The sequence below is a fragment of the Cokeromyces recurvatus genome (genome assembly GCF_025118155.1).
Source record: "Cokeromyces recurvatus strain NRRL 2243 chromosome Unknown BX663scaffold_7, whole genome shotgun sequence".
Lineage (NCBI taxonomy): Eukaryota > Fungi > Mucoromycota > Mucoromycetes > Mucorales > Mucoraceae > Cokeromyces > Cokeromyces recurvatus.
The window spans coordinates 592,651-609,183 of NW_026251393.1; the positions used below are offsets into that span (position 1 = coordinate 592,651).

General features: G+C 33.5%; 3 protein-coding genes across 3 annotated transcripts; 2 read left to right on the plus strand and 1 right to left on the minus strand.

Moving 5' to 3' along the window:
• Window positions 1-1,020: 1,020 nt before the first annotated feature.
• BX663DRAFT_503299 (GWT1-domain-containing protein) lies at window positions 1,021-2,726 on the minus strand. Its single transcript, XM_051526750.1, has 5 exons — window positions 2,567-2,726; window positions 2,183-2,515; window positions 1,497-2,108; window positions 1,293-1,442; window positions 1,021-1,213 (listed from the first exon to the last, which is right to left on the minus strand). The coding sequence occupies exons 1-5, from the start codon at window positions 2,669-2,671 to the stop codon at window positions 1,055-1,057; spliced, it is 1,359 nt and encodes a 452-aa protein (XP_051384708.1). The 5' UTR covers window positions 2,672-2,726; the 3' UTR covers window positions 1,021-1,054.
• A 793-nt stretch (window positions 2,727-3,519) lies between these two features.
• On the plus strand, window positions 3,520-4,013 carry BX663DRAFT_503303 (ribosomal protein S25). The gene is made up of 2 exons (XM_051526751.1): window positions 3,520-3,812; window positions 3,881-4,013. The coding sequence occupies exons 1-2, from the start codon at window positions 3,629-3,631 to the stop codon at window positions 3,925-3,927; spliced, it is 231 nt and encodes a 76-aa protein (XP_051384709.1). The 5' UTR covers window positions 3,520-3,628; the 3' UTR covers window positions 3,928-4,013.
• A 5,781-nt stretch (window positions 4,014-9,794) lies between these two features.
• BX663DRAFT_530203 (uncharacterized protein) lies at window positions 9,795-15,239 on the plus strand (the record flags this gene model as incomplete). Its single annotated transcript, XM_051530303.1, has 11 exons — window positions 9,795-11,117; window positions 11,256-11,819; window positions 12,166-12,345; window positions 12,415-12,529; window positions 12,680-13,075; window positions 13,175-13,246; window positions 13,326-13,528; window positions 13,664-14,015; window positions 14,112-14,358; window positions 14,431-14,567; window positions 14,689-15,239. The coding sequence occupies 11 exons, from the start codon at window positions 9,795-9,797 to the stop codon at window positions 15,237-15,239; spliced, it is 4,140 nt and encodes a 1,379-aa protein (XP_051384710.1).
• Between the last annotated feature and the right edge of the window lie 1,294 nt (window positions 15,240-16,533).

Below are 16,533 nucleotides of genomic sequence, written 5' to 3' on the forward strand. Positions count from 1 at the left end.
ATAATTTGTGTTCTACTGATTAATGTATTGTTATCCCTTTCCTTCTTTTTCTTTCTATTAAAATATATTTATTAAAATAGTTGAATATATATCAAGGTTTTTTTGTTTCTCTTTCAAATGTTCTTATTTATCATTAAGCTTATTTAGTTATAGAAATTAAATAAAGTATATATTGGAAGCTCAGGAGATTACGTTTTGTTTTCACTACGTCTTTTTTCTATGCATCTCTTATTTTCTTATAAACTTATTACAACATGCTGATGTGTTAAAAGCATCTTTGGTTATTCAACGTCAGGCATTATCTTTGATATAGGAAAAAAGAAAGAAACTAACTAACATATCTCCCCTTTACAAAATCTAATGGTATATGATTCGAAATAATGATCAATTTATACAGTTTCTTTATATGATTAACATCCTTTCTTTTATAAGAATGAATTTCACTAAAAGTATAATTAATTTTTTTTTCTACATACACTATTACACTATTAATAATACTTGAGGATTAAAATCTTTCGCTTCAGGTAGTCATTGCTATTGTTTTCTGATTTTTCCTTCTTCTGGCAATTAACCATGTCTTATTTCAATATATCTTACCATGCAAGAACTACAGAGAAGTTTCTTGTAACAATAGTTGCATTAAGATGTATAGTCAGTAACTTACTGCAAATCTATTTTTCGAACTTTTCAATATTAAAAAATAGTATAGCAACTCCTTCACATAGAGTCGAAACTATCCGATTACAGTCATTGAAGCTATTCAAGATTGCACTTTATAGATATGTTTATACGATAATAAGCAATTATTATGTCGAAAATTATATATACAATTTGTAAAAAAATATAGTATAAAGAAAAAGACAATAAGCTTATATTGTCTTCTTGAAAAAAAAAGGTATAAGGTTAGTATCTCATTCATTTAAATCAATATATCATCCTTTTCTCACCCCTCTGACAATGTAAATTTTGCGAATTTCACATTAAGAGGGATTCAGGGGAATATATGACTATCTCCTCTTATTTCCATTATCATATTATTATTTTATTCTAATGACTATGAACTAAATTTAATTCTTATTTTATAATGTTTCCATAGTAGCCAAGGTATAAATACGACAATAAGCATATAGAAGATATTAATAAGACTAGAAAAAAAAACGTCTACATATAAAGTTCTTATTGTCAAATTGATAATTCCCGTTAATACATTTGCCTATGGAAATGGAGAGAGAAATGAATAAAATAATAATAATAATAATAATAAACTATTAAAATCAACACAAGTCACTTACTAATAAGAATGTAAACAAGCCGTTCATATTAACAGAATCTAGCATGGGAGGACCACGTTCGGTTACACCCATTTTATGCTCGATTAGAACAAGCAGTGATAAAAATGAAAAATTAAAGGCAACTACCCAAAGTACATATGGTAAGTTGGCCTAATATAAATATGTAGTTAGTCCCTAAATTACAAGTTCACGTATATATATTACCAAACGTCTAGAAACATAAAGTTGAGGAAATGAATAATCCCAAATACCAAAAATAGTCCACATAATAAAGCTGTAAGTAACTAAACGAGCAAGTAATAAATAGTTTTTATCTTTAATAATGCGTGATAACCATGTATTATTGCTGGTGCTAAATATTAAATTGCCACATTCAAGCCCAAATAAAAAGATGGAAAGATAGCCCATCGAACTACAAATCCCTTCCTTGTTCGCGCTTAAAAGATTTACACGTGGTGCATTCAGTATCCATTCTTGTAAACCAAATTTTATTAATGCAGTTTGATATCCACATGCAACCAAGAAACCCAACCAAGAAAATGATAACCATCTTGTCCGCAAGGAACTGATCAAGGTTACAAATGGAGGTAAAAATCCCAAAGTAAAGAAAAAATTCCAATGAAGGCCATATTCTGAGCTATGTTCCTGATAATTTACACTCTTTGTTAAAAAGAGTCGTGCAAAGCCTAAAACCAAAATAGGAAAAGCAGATCGAAAGGATTTCATTAAATTATGGCCCACTTTTGAGAATGAAGCATAAGCTCTTGATGCAACCACACCTGAAGAAAATACAAAACTTCCAACTCCCAGATCCATCTTTTTTTTTTTTTTTTTTTTTTTTTTTAATATTAACACATCTATATTTTAATCTTCTTTAAGCTTATTTTTACCAAAGATGTACCAAATGTTTCTACTTTAGCAAAACGGCGAGGAAAAAATTGAAAATCAACAGCCAAAATGGCAATACAGGTTAAAATCATTGTGCCTGCCCTGTAAACTGTCAAATATGGCTTGTATTCACCTCCAATAGTGGGCTTTGATTTGATTGAAGATTGGAGAAATAATGCCATAGTAACCATACCCGTTGTTATCCAACTTGCATAATCAGATGCTACTGTTAAACAAGCTAAGACTGGAATGATATAAATGATAAACTCAGGCATAAATGAATCCTTTTGAATTACATTTGAATGTACAAGTGATGTCCATAACATGTGTGAACCCTAAATAAAGAATGTTAAACATGAGTTTGCAAAACATATGTACAAAATTACAATGATAGAAGCACATATTATGTTAATCTCCTGAATACTGCCACCTGTGCAATTCGAGACATGAGCTTCTTTTGCTAATTTATAATCCTCTTCACTTATTTCCATCTTCTTAAAGATGGTTTATCCAAAGCAATGAAAAAAATAAATGTATCAATTAAAATTCTTTTTTTTTCCGAACTCATACTTTATTGTATTCGTTTTTTTTTTTTTTTTTCTATTTTATACATTTGATGACTTTTGATATGTTTATTAGGTGAGACTCTTTTTTTCAATTTAGTATTAACAAAAAAAAAAAAAAATTAAATAACTTAATATTAGTTTTTGCTGATTCGTATTTCTCTTCTGCCTACAATAGAATACGGAAGCAACTTAGTTTTATTACTTGAAGTAAAGTCAACCTTACAGAGGGAGTTTTAATAATAATAGTAATGATGATAATAAAAAGCCCAATATAAAACAAAGAGCAGTATATACACCCTTATTATGAATGAATATCAAAGTTATTATAAACTTTTTTTTATTATATGTTTTTATATTGCATATAAGTATATTGTCTTCATAAACAAGTCTCTTCCAATATACGCGTATTATGCTGCTGCAATTAATCAAAAATTTAGTCATAATTCAATTGTGCGGGATTTGAAATGTTCGGAGACCTGAACTGGCCTCGGGGAGGAAGAAGGATAGAATATATGAATTCAACTTATTTGCATCCATTTTGAAATCTTCCTCAATACATCCAAATGGTAAAGTATAACCAACAGCAGTAATAGTTAGGGAAATGAAAGAGAGCGCGTGCATATGATAGAGAAAGAAACATTACATGGATGGATGATGTATTTAAATGGAGAAAGATAATAGATCACATTTATAATGGAGATGAGGAGGAGAGAGAGAAAGAGAGAAAAAAAAAAAGAGTCCATCAGCTCAATGAAGTATTAATTAATTCAATTATAGGCTAAGAAAGACGTTGCCGGTAAGCCCAGCTCCTCATCTGGTGGAAAGAAGGCTAAGAAGAAGTGGTCCGCTAAGAAGGTTAAGGACAAGGCCAACAACTTGGTCATGCTTGACAAACCTACTTATGATCGTTTGTTCAAGGAAGTTCCTACCTACAAGCTCATCTCTCAATCCGTCTTGGTTGATCGTCTCAAGTTGAACGGTTCCTTGGCCCGTATTGCCATCCGTGAACTCGAAGCTCAAGGTTTGATTAAACCCATCTCTCGCCACCACGCTCAAATTATTTACAGTAAGTTCTTTAAAAAAAATCTTTTATAAAGTAATTAAGATTTTAACATATATACTTGTTTATAATAGCTCGTGCTACTGGTGATGAAAAGAAAGTTGCTGACGATGAGGAATAAATTAAATATTTTTTTTACAATGTTCAAAACGATAATTACTAGCATAATTTTTTGAATAAAATCATCTTTGTAAAAAAAAAACGTAATGCTAGATTATGTATAGTGCTTTAGTAGAGTTTATTCAAGATTAATATTGTGATGAAGTTGTATAGGAGAACAGCTGTGTTAAATGCGATTATAGTTTCAACATTGTAGTGAGGACTTCTTCACTCAATTTATTAGATTATCTGATAAATCCAAAGTCCAAGTCAGGACAGTTGTTCATTTTATTCAAAAAAGATATCAGTTACTTCAAGATTTTCAGCAAAATATCTTTTCCAATAATTCCTACATATGCTTCATCCAACCTTTACATACTTCTTTGAAGGCAATCGTTCTTATAAAATCACATTTTTTTTTATAAACTGGTATCATAAAAGAGCTTATCTTACTTCATAATGACCATATATTAAAAAAAAAAAAAAAAAAAAAAAGCTTAAAAATAATTGAAGGTAAAATACATTTAGTCTTGGAGAGAAAGCTGTTATTACAGCAGGAGAGTCTTTCCTCTTGGTAGCTTTATGTACATTAGCTTGTGAGACCTTGTAAACGTATAAAGTGGTTTTTTTTTTTTTTTTTTTTTTTTTTACTTGCATGTTCTCTTAGGGTTTTGAGTGGTTGAGTTGTCCTTCTTACTTTCAGAATTGACCTTTTCTAGCTTTGCACGTTTCTTGAGGAAAATTAAATGCTCCACTTCAGGGTAAATAGGTGTGCGTGGCATTGATGAATTGAAAAAAGAAGTAGAAAGAGTTCAAGACAACATTTGTCTGCTAACTAGAAAATATACTCAGTGCGTGAAGTCTTGTTATTATAGTTGAAGAGAATATATCTTTTGATTATTTAAATTCATTTTTATATCTGAGCAAAATTACTTCAGCTATCATTTAGACAATAAAGGCCTTGTTGGTTAAGTAAAAAGTTATACACAAATGAATTTTGTCTTCGACTCTTAGATCATAAAGTACTAGAATGATACGAGCACTATAGAGGCTGGCTGTTTTTTAGGGTTACAACCCTTAAATCAAGACAAAAAAAAAATCTTTAAATTTGCTATTTAGACCTGAAGAACAAAATAGGAAATGTTATTATGCTAGAATCTTCTTGAATCTTTATTTAATAGCGAATTCAAAGATATATAAAGGAATAAAATTTTTATATTATACTATCAATCAAATTTGAGCTCGGTCAAATAATAAGAAAGAAGGGAGGGAAAAACTAAATATAATAAAGTAAATAAAAAAAATTTTTTTTTTTTTTGAAGGGTGGGCATAATAACATTTCCTATTTTGTTCTTCAGGTCTAAATAGCAATTCTCAGTCGAAAGAAATTTCTCGAGAGAATTTCTTGAGACCGTCGGAACAAAATAGGAAATGTTATTATGCTAATCCAGAGCTTGAAAGGAATCAGAAGCATCAAAAAATTCGTCTTGACTGGATAGAATCGTCGATGTAAAGTCAACTTGCGCCATTTGATTCCGCTGGTAATGACGAACAAATGTTTCTGATGAAGCCCAGTTACCAAGAGCCACAATGCTGTCTCGAGAAATACCTAGATCTAATGCCCTAGAAGATGCCAACGATCGAATAGAGACCCCATGTTCATTTGTACACAAAGAGATGAAACGACGATGTAACCACTTAGAAACAGTCGATGCGGATAACGGTTCTTTTATATTGTTGGACTTGACAAAGAGAGTCGAATTGTCTGGACGAGCTTGTAGTGCCGGATGATCTTGGATTGCTTTAAAGCATTGAACGGGACATAATTCATAATCCTCGGTATGTGGGTGAACCGTGAAAGGTTTGATAATACGGCGTTTACTACGAGTTTCTTTCGGTGCGACCACTTGAAACTGAAGATGACCATTTTCTAGTACGGAACACGATGCATAGGGGATACGAACCAGGTCAGACGGACGGAGAAAAGCAGCCATTGCCAGGAGAAAAGCCAATTTCTGTTGCAACAACAGGATTGGAGTAGAGGATCTAGAAGCAATAGATCGAGCATAGGCGAAAGCTGGAGACACATCAATAGTCGGCCGGTGTATAGACACTGGAGGATCTTCCTTTGACATATGGTCTATATAAGAGTTAATCAGTTCACTTTCACTAATACTTTTAGAGTTGTCATGGAGATGAGCCACCGCTGTACGTAAAGACTTAAGAGTGGAAGCCAGTAGATTATGCTCTTGACGCATGTCAGCCAGAAAGTTTACTAGATCTGTAGGAGTGTAAGCCGTATAAGAAATCCCATTATTAGTAGCCCAGGCCAGAAATCGTAACTGACTCTTACGGTAGCCCCGATTAGTCCCATTGTTTGCCAACTGCCTTACTAGTAGATCCTCAACCGCTTGTGCATTGAGGTTTTTATGCACTAGTTTATTCCTGATAATGTCCACACGGAGAGCATCCAATTCCGAGGTAACAGTGGGTGTGGAGTCTTGGGGGATGTCGTTTGCACCGATTGTGGGGGCAGGAGCCATGGATCCGTTAGTGCTAGACGTTGAATTAGAGGAAACCAAATCGCGCTGGGCCAGTATGGCACAACTAGAGTGGCCCGGGGAAGTTGTTCTCGTATAATCTTGTGGAGTACCCGAGTGATGAGGTTCCAAGGTGGATTGATGTAAGGATGTGGAAACTTCGTCCATGGGATGGTAAACGCATCCGTATGGATAGCGTCCGGATCGGGAAGCCAAGACACGTACTTTGGTAACAGTTTGGTTGTCCTGTCGGCGAAGAGGTCGATCGAGAACGGGCCCAACAGTTGATTCATCTGGTGGAAAATCGATGGGCGGATTTGCCACTGATTCTTGAAAAATGTTCGACGAGATTCCATATCGGCTATAGTGTTGTGTATTCCACTGATATGTTGTGCTTGAATCATTATCTTGTTGTGAAGGCACCAATTCCAAACTTCGGTTGCCAGTTCCAGTAATGGGAGAGAACGTGTCCCGCCTTGTTTGTTGATGTATGAAAGACTGGTGGTGTTGTCTGTCCTGATCAGCACTGTAGAGTTCTCCGGAATAGGAAAAGTCTTGAGAGCCAGGTGGGCCGCTTTGAGCTCTCTCCAATTGATTGATTGTTCCGCCTCCATTGAAGTCCAATAACCGTGAGCTCGATGCTGTTTCCAACTGCAGCCCCAACCCGTATCGCTCGCGTCCACAAAAATAGTTTGAGTCGGTGTTGATGGTAGGAATGAACGACCGTTCCATTTCTTGAGGTTGTGATACCACCATGAGAGTTCCTCCAGACTGGCTTGATCTAATGGTCGAGGTTTGTCCCAATCGGCATCCGTCTTGACCGTTTGATTCTTGTAATATAGGAGATGTCGAGTATACAGTCGAGCTGGAAAAATTGCAAACGTAGTTGCCTGTATTCGCATCGTCAAGCTGTGTATTACTCGAGGAGTTTGACGATTGGGCTTGTCCAACACTTGCTTGATCGATCGCCGGATGTCGCGAAGTTTCTTGAGAGGGAGAGACGCTGTCATCTTTGTGGTATTCAATACAAAGCCGAGGTGTTCTAGTTGTTGCGTGGGTGTTAAGACCGACTTCTTGAAGTTGACGAGCCAACCTAGTTGTTGAAGAAGAGAAACCACCTTTTGAGATTGTTGAAGAGCTAATTCTTTGCTGTCTGCTACCAAGAGCCAGTCGTCCAAGTAAGCAGAGATCCTGATGCCTTGACAGCGTAAGTGTTCTAAAATGGGCTTGCAGACTTTGGTAAAGACATAGGGACTTGAGGCTAAACCAAAAGCGATTGTACGATACTGGTAGACTTGACCTTTCCATTTCAGACGTAAAAACCGTCTTGAGTCTGGATGGAGACCTATATGAAGGAATGCGTCCGATAAGTCGATTGAGACTAGGTAATCGTTTTGATGGATCATTAATGATACTTCTCGTAATGTGTCCATTTTGAAATGAGGAGCGTGAAGGTATTGGTTGAGGCGCTTGAGATTGAAGACTGGGCGAATGCCTCCATTTTTCTTGGGGATGACAAACATGGAGCTGTAAAACCCTGGTGTTTGTTGAACCGATTCTAGGGAAACAGGTTCTATTACTTGTTTGGATAAGAGTTCTTGGATGGTCTGATCGATCAGAGGTATTTGATCTTGAGATAGAGGGTGAAAGGATGTTGGATTTATTGTTGTAGGTGGAGTAGTATGAAAATGAATCTTGTAACCGTGTTGAATTATGGTGTCGACGAATGAGTTGATGGGAATTTTTGTCCAGTTTAAATAGTATTTGCTGAGACGACATCCTACTGGGTCGAGTGTTGTAGCTGTAAGTATTGATGTGGTTACTGACGAAATGGGTTGGTGTTCTTCCTGTAGTTGTAGTTGTTGTTGTTGCCACTGTTGTTGTTGTTGGGACGAGAGCTGCTGCTGTTGTTGTTGTTGTTGTTGTTGTTGTTGTTGCTGTAGTTGTTGTAGTTGCTGTTGGTGTTGTTGAGAAAACCACCCTGCTGCGAGGGTGGACCTGCTCGAAAAAACTGCTGGTTGGAAACGTTTGAGGAAGAGCTGTTCAAGCCAGAATTACCATTTTGGAAGCGACGACGTTGGCGTTTGTTGATGATTGCTTCCCGAGTGGCCTTTCTTGCCGCAGTCTGTTGAATCAGAGTATCGTGGAATACATCCAAAGGGAGAGTGTAATTAACTTCATTTGTAGATTTCATGGAGAACGAAGGATCAATCGCACGAAGAGCAATGTTATTACGGGTTTGCGTCATTGATGCACCGAGATGTAACAACAATTTTCGGATATCCTGAAGCATGGTACAATAGCGTTCCAAGTTTGGATTGCCAGCTTCGGATGAGACAAGTTCATGACTAAGAATGTCAAGGGGACGATAAACTGCAGATAGCAAATATTGAAATTGCTTGATGGAATTGTCTTCGTAACGTTGGCCTTTATTCATAAGGCGCTCCGCTGTTGGGATGGTAGCGGGTGCTTTGTAATCCAAATGGGCCATGGGAGGGTAAGACTCAATGATCGTCTTACGTTCGGAGTCAGTAAGTAAAGGTGAAGTGTTCAATGGAGCATTTAAGTTCATCAGTTCAGCAAGACCCTCTGAAGGGGACCAGTCGTAATGGGGTCGGGTACCCATTGAGTGTAGAGGTAAGATAGCAGTGTCATCCGCTGACTGCATCGAGGTAGTGGTAGCATTCTGTAATTGTTCTTGTAGGGCAGCGATCTGTTGCTGCATCATGTGAAATTGTTCTTCAAGGGAGGACATTGAAAATATTAGGAAAAGAAATTTTAGGAAAGAAATATTTGCAACTTTATAGGAAAGTGTGTGACAAATAAGCTGGTAATGACCGAGCGAAAAAGAAGATTGATAGTATAATATAAAAATTTTATTCCTTTATATATCTTTGAATTCGCTATTAAATAAAGATTCAAGAAGATTCTAGCATAATAACATTTCCTATTTTGTTCCGACGGTCTCAAGAAATTCTCTCGAGAAATTTCTTTCGACTGAGAATTGTTCAGTATAGACCCACATTCGCGTTCGTGTCCCATATTCTCTTATGTGTCCCATTTTCATATTGGTGTCCCAATTTTGCAATCCTGTCCCAAATTATTCTGGAAATGGCCAAATTTTTTTTATATTGACCCAACCTAGTTTCTTCGACTGTAATGATGGTATTTTATTAGTTTCATTAAAATTCCGCTTATTTTAAACATCATACAATACAATTTGTTTAAGCATTATTTCTTATTGTTTTTATATATTTCCCTTTATCAATTTCATAAAGGAATAGATAAAAGCCCTTTTTTTATTATTAATATTCATTTTTTTTTTCTGTTTAAAATTTATATTTAAAAGATGGCAACTCCAATCCCTGGAGAACGGTTCATTAGAACATTAAGAAATTATTTGGAAGTTAATGAACGTCGATTATTATCTTCAGCAGTACAATCTAACTTTATTCCAACTACTCAATCGCCTATAATTAAAGAAGAAGAAGGAGAAGAAGAAGAAGAAGAATCAAATGGATTCATGAAAACTGTTTCTAGTTTATGGAGCGATAATAGTACTTCTTCTTCAACAACAGCGCGTTCAACAGGAACTAATTCATTATATGGTATTTCCATCCCATACATGTCATCTTTGATCACCACTAATCCAACTCTTTCTACATCTAATAAAATTATTTCCAGTACTCCATTTATGCCAGTTAGATCAACTTTAACTTTAGATATTCATTACTTGTATTTTTTGTTAGTTCAGTTTGAATATTTGGGATTAGAGGAAACTCGTTTACCTGTACCTGAACCGTATGGGCTTGTTGAGACAGAAGCGACAACAACAGGAAAGGCACCGTCGATCAAGACAGTAGGTTCAATCATGTCAACTCTTTCGCTTTCTACAGGCTGGCAATTTTGGTCACAACATAATAAATCAGAGGAAGGACGGATACAGGAAGATATTGTCTATATTCATCGTTATTTTTCCAAAATCACTGCTCTTAAATTGCAAATGAATCTTTCAACAGATACCGAAAGGGGCGTGACAAGAAGCGGCCAGCGAACGATTCGTGGCTATGAAAATCCTTTACCCCAAGATGGCTCAATTGCACTGAGTCTTAAATGTTTCAAAAATTTAAAATACCTCGAGATACAACATATCCACCCTCGTTGTATTGCTGATTGGTCTGATTTACAGTCATCCTTAATAAGTTTAATTGTTAAATCAAGTCAACTCGATAATGCCACAGATATTATCAACTGCAACACTACTCCTTGGTCTGAATTAAAGATGCTATCATTAGCTGATAATAGTTTAACAACATTAGAGAACGAATCTGCTCAATTATTGCGTAACGTAAATCATCTCAATTTATCGAGTAACCTCTTGATTGATATCCCAGCTGCTTTAGCATCACTCTATAACCTGTCGTGTTTAAATTTATCGTATAATATGATTTCATTCACCACAGCTGTTAATACTGTATTAGGAAATATTCAAGAGTTAGATTTAAGGGGTAATCGTTTAACAGTATTAGCAGGATTAGACCGTTTATGGGCTTTAGAGAGATTAGATGTACGTGACAACCGAATTGAAGATGCTGCTGAAATTGGAAGATTGACTTCATTACCTAACATAAATATGATATGGGTAGAGGGTAACCCATTTACCAAATCACAGGTAAATAATAATAATAAAGAAGAAGAAAAGAAAGAAAGAAAGAAAGAAAAAAAAATGGGCTTTTTTTTTTACACTCTCCAACAAAAAAAAAAAAAAAAAAAAAAAAAAAAAAAAGACCTAATCTATAATTTTGTACAGTCTGATTACAGAGTAGAGATTTTTACATTATTTAAAAAGAATGATCTTGATATTCAATTAGATGGTAGTGCACCTACCTTTGTTGAACGTCGTCGAATTCAAGTAACAAATAAAGACAGATCCGTCAATACACCTACCATCTCTGCAACTATTGCAACCGAAGCCATATCATCTAAAGATAAAGATAATACAGTGATAACAAGTCCAAAACATAATGAAAAAGCTAAAATAGTTCGAGCAAAAGCTAAAAATAATAAACGACAGATTCGATTAGGGAAATTAAAAGAAGAAAAAGAAAGCATGATACCAATTCCAACATCCATAATAGAAGAAAATAATAATAAAAAGCATGTACATCGATTAACAGAGTTAGAAGAATCTGTTCAGCAAGAGGCAGCAAATTCACGTCGAGCTCAATCTGTTCGATCACATAAATACAGTAAAAAGAAACCAGAAATAATTACAAAAGTGAGTGATGACTCTGAGTCCTCAAAGAGATCTTCAGAATTATTTAGAGATAAAATTGAAGCAATGCGAAGAGAAGCCGGTACAGAATGGCTTAGAGTATTACAAGAAATGGATGTTGTTAAAAAGACACCTTAAATAATTATTGTTATTTTTAAGATAAAAAAAAAAAAGAACAATAAAAAAGCAATAAAAAATGTCCTTTGTTAGATGCTTTTTTTTTTTTTTTTTTTTTTTTTTTATTTTATACTATTTATTATCAAAAGAAACGTTGTCAGTATAAAGTTGATATATACATGTGTATACAGGTGTATTTATTTATTTTTTCCTAGTACGACCATTACTTTGTTTAAATTCCCGTTTTTTATACACATATAAAAATAAACATTTTACATTATTATTATTATTATTCTCTTTTTCTTCTTTTTCTTTTTTTTTCCTTTAGTGTATTGAAAAGATATTATTCAGGATGCAAACATTTGCACAAAAGTTGACTTATGATGTGGCGTTGTGGATATTCAATATCATGATTGACATCTTTTTTCGAGAAGTAAAAACCAGGGGCTCATATAAGATCCCTAAAGAAGGACCAGTTATCTTTGTTGCTGCTCCACATGCGAATCAAGTAATATAGGTTTTCAATTTTAGAAGAAGCCGTCATTCATTTATTTAATTTGTTTCTTTATGTAAATAGTTTGTTGATCCTATTATTCTTATGCGAGAATGTAAGAGAAGAGTTTCCTTTTTAATTGCAGAAAAATCAATGCATCAAAAAACGATAAGCTTCTTTGCAAGAATGATTAGTGCCAGTAAAAAAAAAATTTTTTTTTGTTCTTTTTTTTTTTTTTTTTTTTTTTTTTTTTTTTTGTTAAAATATATATTCATATACATATTTATTGACTGTTTTGTTTCTTTTCTAACTTGTTTATTTTATCATCATTGTTCACTTTATTCAATAGTTCCCGTTATTCGTCCACAAGATAGAGCAAAGCCTGGAGAAGGCTATATTCAATTATTAAATCGTAAAACTGATCCATTACGTATTACAGGTATTCATACTCAATTTACTGTTCAATTGAAACCACGCGATTCGATTCTATTACCAAAGGGAGCTGGTAATGCTGAAGTCGTACAGGTCATTTCGGATACAGAGATTATCATTAAAAAGGAATTCAAGGATCTTAAAGCATTAGAGTTATTGACTCAGACTGAGGGAACATGTTATAAATATATGCCACATATCGATCAAAGTACAGTTTATCAAAGTGTTCATGATGAATTAAACAATGGAAGATGTATTACAATCTTCCCTGAAGGTGGAAGTCATGATAGAGCTGAAATGTTACCATTAAAAGGTATAAATAGTGTGTACATCGTCTTTATTTATTCATATGTTTACTTTATTATATATCTATATCTATTTCTGCATTTGCATATGCAATTATCCTTATAAGCTGGTGTTACATTAATGGCTTTAGGTGCAATGGCTAAATATGAAGGCTTAGATGTTAAGATTGTTCCTTGCGGTAAATAGATAGATACACTTTATGCATTATTTTACTAAAGAAAAAAAAATATAAAACAAACACACACATAAATGTGTAGGCTTAAATTATTTTCATGCTCATCGTTTTAGATCTCGTGCAGTAATTGAATTTGGTAAACCTATCACAATATCATCTGAATTAGTGAAAAAATTTAAGCAAGGAGGAGATCTAAAGAGAGAAGCATGTTCAAGTCTATTAGATAGTATTTACAATGCGTTAAAGACTGTAACTATTAATGCTGGAAGTTATGAAACACTTATGGTAAAAAGAAAATGCATATACATAAAACCTTATTCAAACTACCTTATTCTAGATCCTCTCTCTTTCCCCCCCCCTCTTCCCTTTTTTTTTCTTAATATACATATATATTTATATGCATATATGTGTATACAATAGTTAATTCAAGCAGCAAGAAGACTTTATAAACCAGCACATAAAAAATTACATCTTTCTCAAGTGGTTGATTTGAACAGAAGGTTTTTAATTGGCTATAATTTATTTAAAGATGACCCTAAAGTAATTGAGCTACAACAGAAGGTAATGGCTTATAATCAATTGCTTAAATATCACGGCATCCAAGATCATCAAGTTTCAAAGACAAATAAGGAAAATAATGGAAGACTTTTATGGTTACTCATTAAACGTATTTTTATACTGATTATTTTAACTTTGTGGGTATTCCCAGGCACTATCTTGAATTTACCTGTTGTCATTGTAGCAAGAGTAATTAGTCAAAATAAGGCACAAGGTAAGTTTCCCTTAAAAAATAATAATAATAATAATAATTTGTTTCTACATTTTAACTAACACTGTATTTATTTACATACATTAAAAAAAAAAAAAGCTGCACTTAAAAGCTCTACAATAAAAATCGCTGGTCGTGATGTTTTGGCAACTTGGAAATTATTAGTCGGATTAGTATTATTACCTACTTTATATGCTTTCTATAGTTTGATCATATTCATTATTGTATTACAAACAGAATTAGAATTCAAATGGAAACTTATCTTACCTATTGCTACTTGGAACCTTTTACCTTTCATCTCCTATGCAAGCTTAAGATTTGGTGAAATTGGTCATGATATATTAAAGTAGATATCCAAATACAGAGATTACTATCAAATACATATACATATACAGTTATTCAAATCATTTATTATTAGGTCAATTCAACCTACTGTAATGGCTTTATTAGATCCAAAAGGAGCCGAGACACTTCGCCAAATTCGAGAAAAACTATCAAGTGATATTACTGAACTTATTAATGAATATGGTCCCAAAGTATTTTCTGATTTTGATGGTAATCATAAAAAAGTATACTATGTATATACATAAATGTTAATCTTTTTTTTTTTTTTGTCTTTTTTTTTTTTTTTTTTTTTTTTTTTTTTTTTTTTTTTTTTTTTTTTTTACATCTTTAGCTAATTATATCTCAAAAACAACTGAACCTTCTATTAGTCGAACATCGAGCGCCACTAGTTTGTTATGGGCTTCAGCACCAAGTAAACTCCCTAAAATTGCAAGCGGTTTCTTCCAACAAGTGAAACGTATGAATTGGTTAGATGATAAAACTATCTTTAATTGGAGTCGAGCTGAAGATTATGCTTCAGATATAGCAGATGATGTACTTTACTTTTTGGATAAATTTAGTGGTCGTAGTAGGAGTGGATCTGTAAGCGAATCTGATTCTCGACCCATAAGTCGTAATCGAAGTCGTGTTAATAGTTTCAGCAGTAGTGATGGAGAATTCATTAAGGTAGAAGCAATGACAAGTTTACCAACTCATCATTCTACTAGTTCTAATATGCTTTATCATAATACATCTGATACTAATACGAGTAAAACGATGTTAACCTCCAGAGTTATTTTTCGTATTGATGATGTTGATGAAGAAGAAGAGGAACGCGAACTTGATGATTTAGCTGTAACTGAAGGACGGCAACAACAACGTGAAACCAAAAAGGATATATAGCTATAATAAGAATTTGAATAAATAAACCAAAATAATACCTTCTCTTACGCATACTTCTTTTTTTTTCATTCTTAAGTATAGGCAATTATGCTTCCTAGATAAGTGATGGAAAGCTACTTAAAAAGGTTATTCCGACTTTGTTGTTTCATTAACTTGCATCATTTATTTACTGTCTAATTTATTTAAATAACTACAGTTACCATTTTTCACTAAAAAAGTGGTATCTTTTTTTTTTTTTTTTTTTTTTTTTTTTTTCCTTTAATCACCTTTCATATCTTCTTTTTACAACAATAATTTTGTTTAGCTTGTTATAAACTACTCCAGTAATATTGATACTTTCACAGAGATAGAGACCAAATTGGCATTCATTCTTATTTGTTTACTATATGCGAATGACATGATTTAAATTAGCTTCCTTAAGAAATAAAGTATGCTATTTTTATTCTGTAAATAACTATAGCTGTATATTGTACTATCAATGACATCCTTCTCAGCGTATTAAACTTAAAAACACACACACACACATGCACACATCTAATACATCATAAGCATATTTCCTTATAGGGTTATCAGGACTCTTTTGTTTACTTGGTTATTTCCTCCCCTCCCCCTTTTTGAATCTAATGGCTCATTAGATTTGTTAACTATTGTTCAAACCAATACCATCAGGATCCTTCAGATCAAGAACCAGCTCATATCCATAAGGGTGAATACAAATGAGTTCAAATGAATGAGTACAGTTCATTTTCTGCAACACTAAAATAATTCATTTTTTCAATGGAGTATATCCCAACCATGAGTAAGTTTATCAAGCAATTAAATAATAATACAGAGATAGATGTATTCGTCAAGTTTTTAGTAATTCCTTTTGACTTTTAAAGTGATATTCAGTATGATTAAATAATTTACAATGTTTTTCTTAACATCACTATATACCTACAAGTACACTATTTTCTAAATTGTTACTTAATGAATCATTATATCTTCTTCATTATCACTGATATAAGTCTACTAAGGTACCCTTTAGCAAAAGATATGCTTCTAGTATTTTTCAATTTTAATAAATGCTCGTTCTTGCTGACAGCTTTGAAAACTCCCCCCCCTCTCTCTCTCTCCATTGTCCAAGTCCTATCTCCAAATGTCTCTTTTTTACTTACAAACTAAACTGATAAACAGTTCTTGCCTATATTTCTCGATGGATGGTATTGAGCTCTGTGTTGGCTGGCTAGCTCGTTAGTGAATTCCTCAGTGGTAAGCCTATCATCTAACCATAAAAAATAGTCTCACTTCTTGA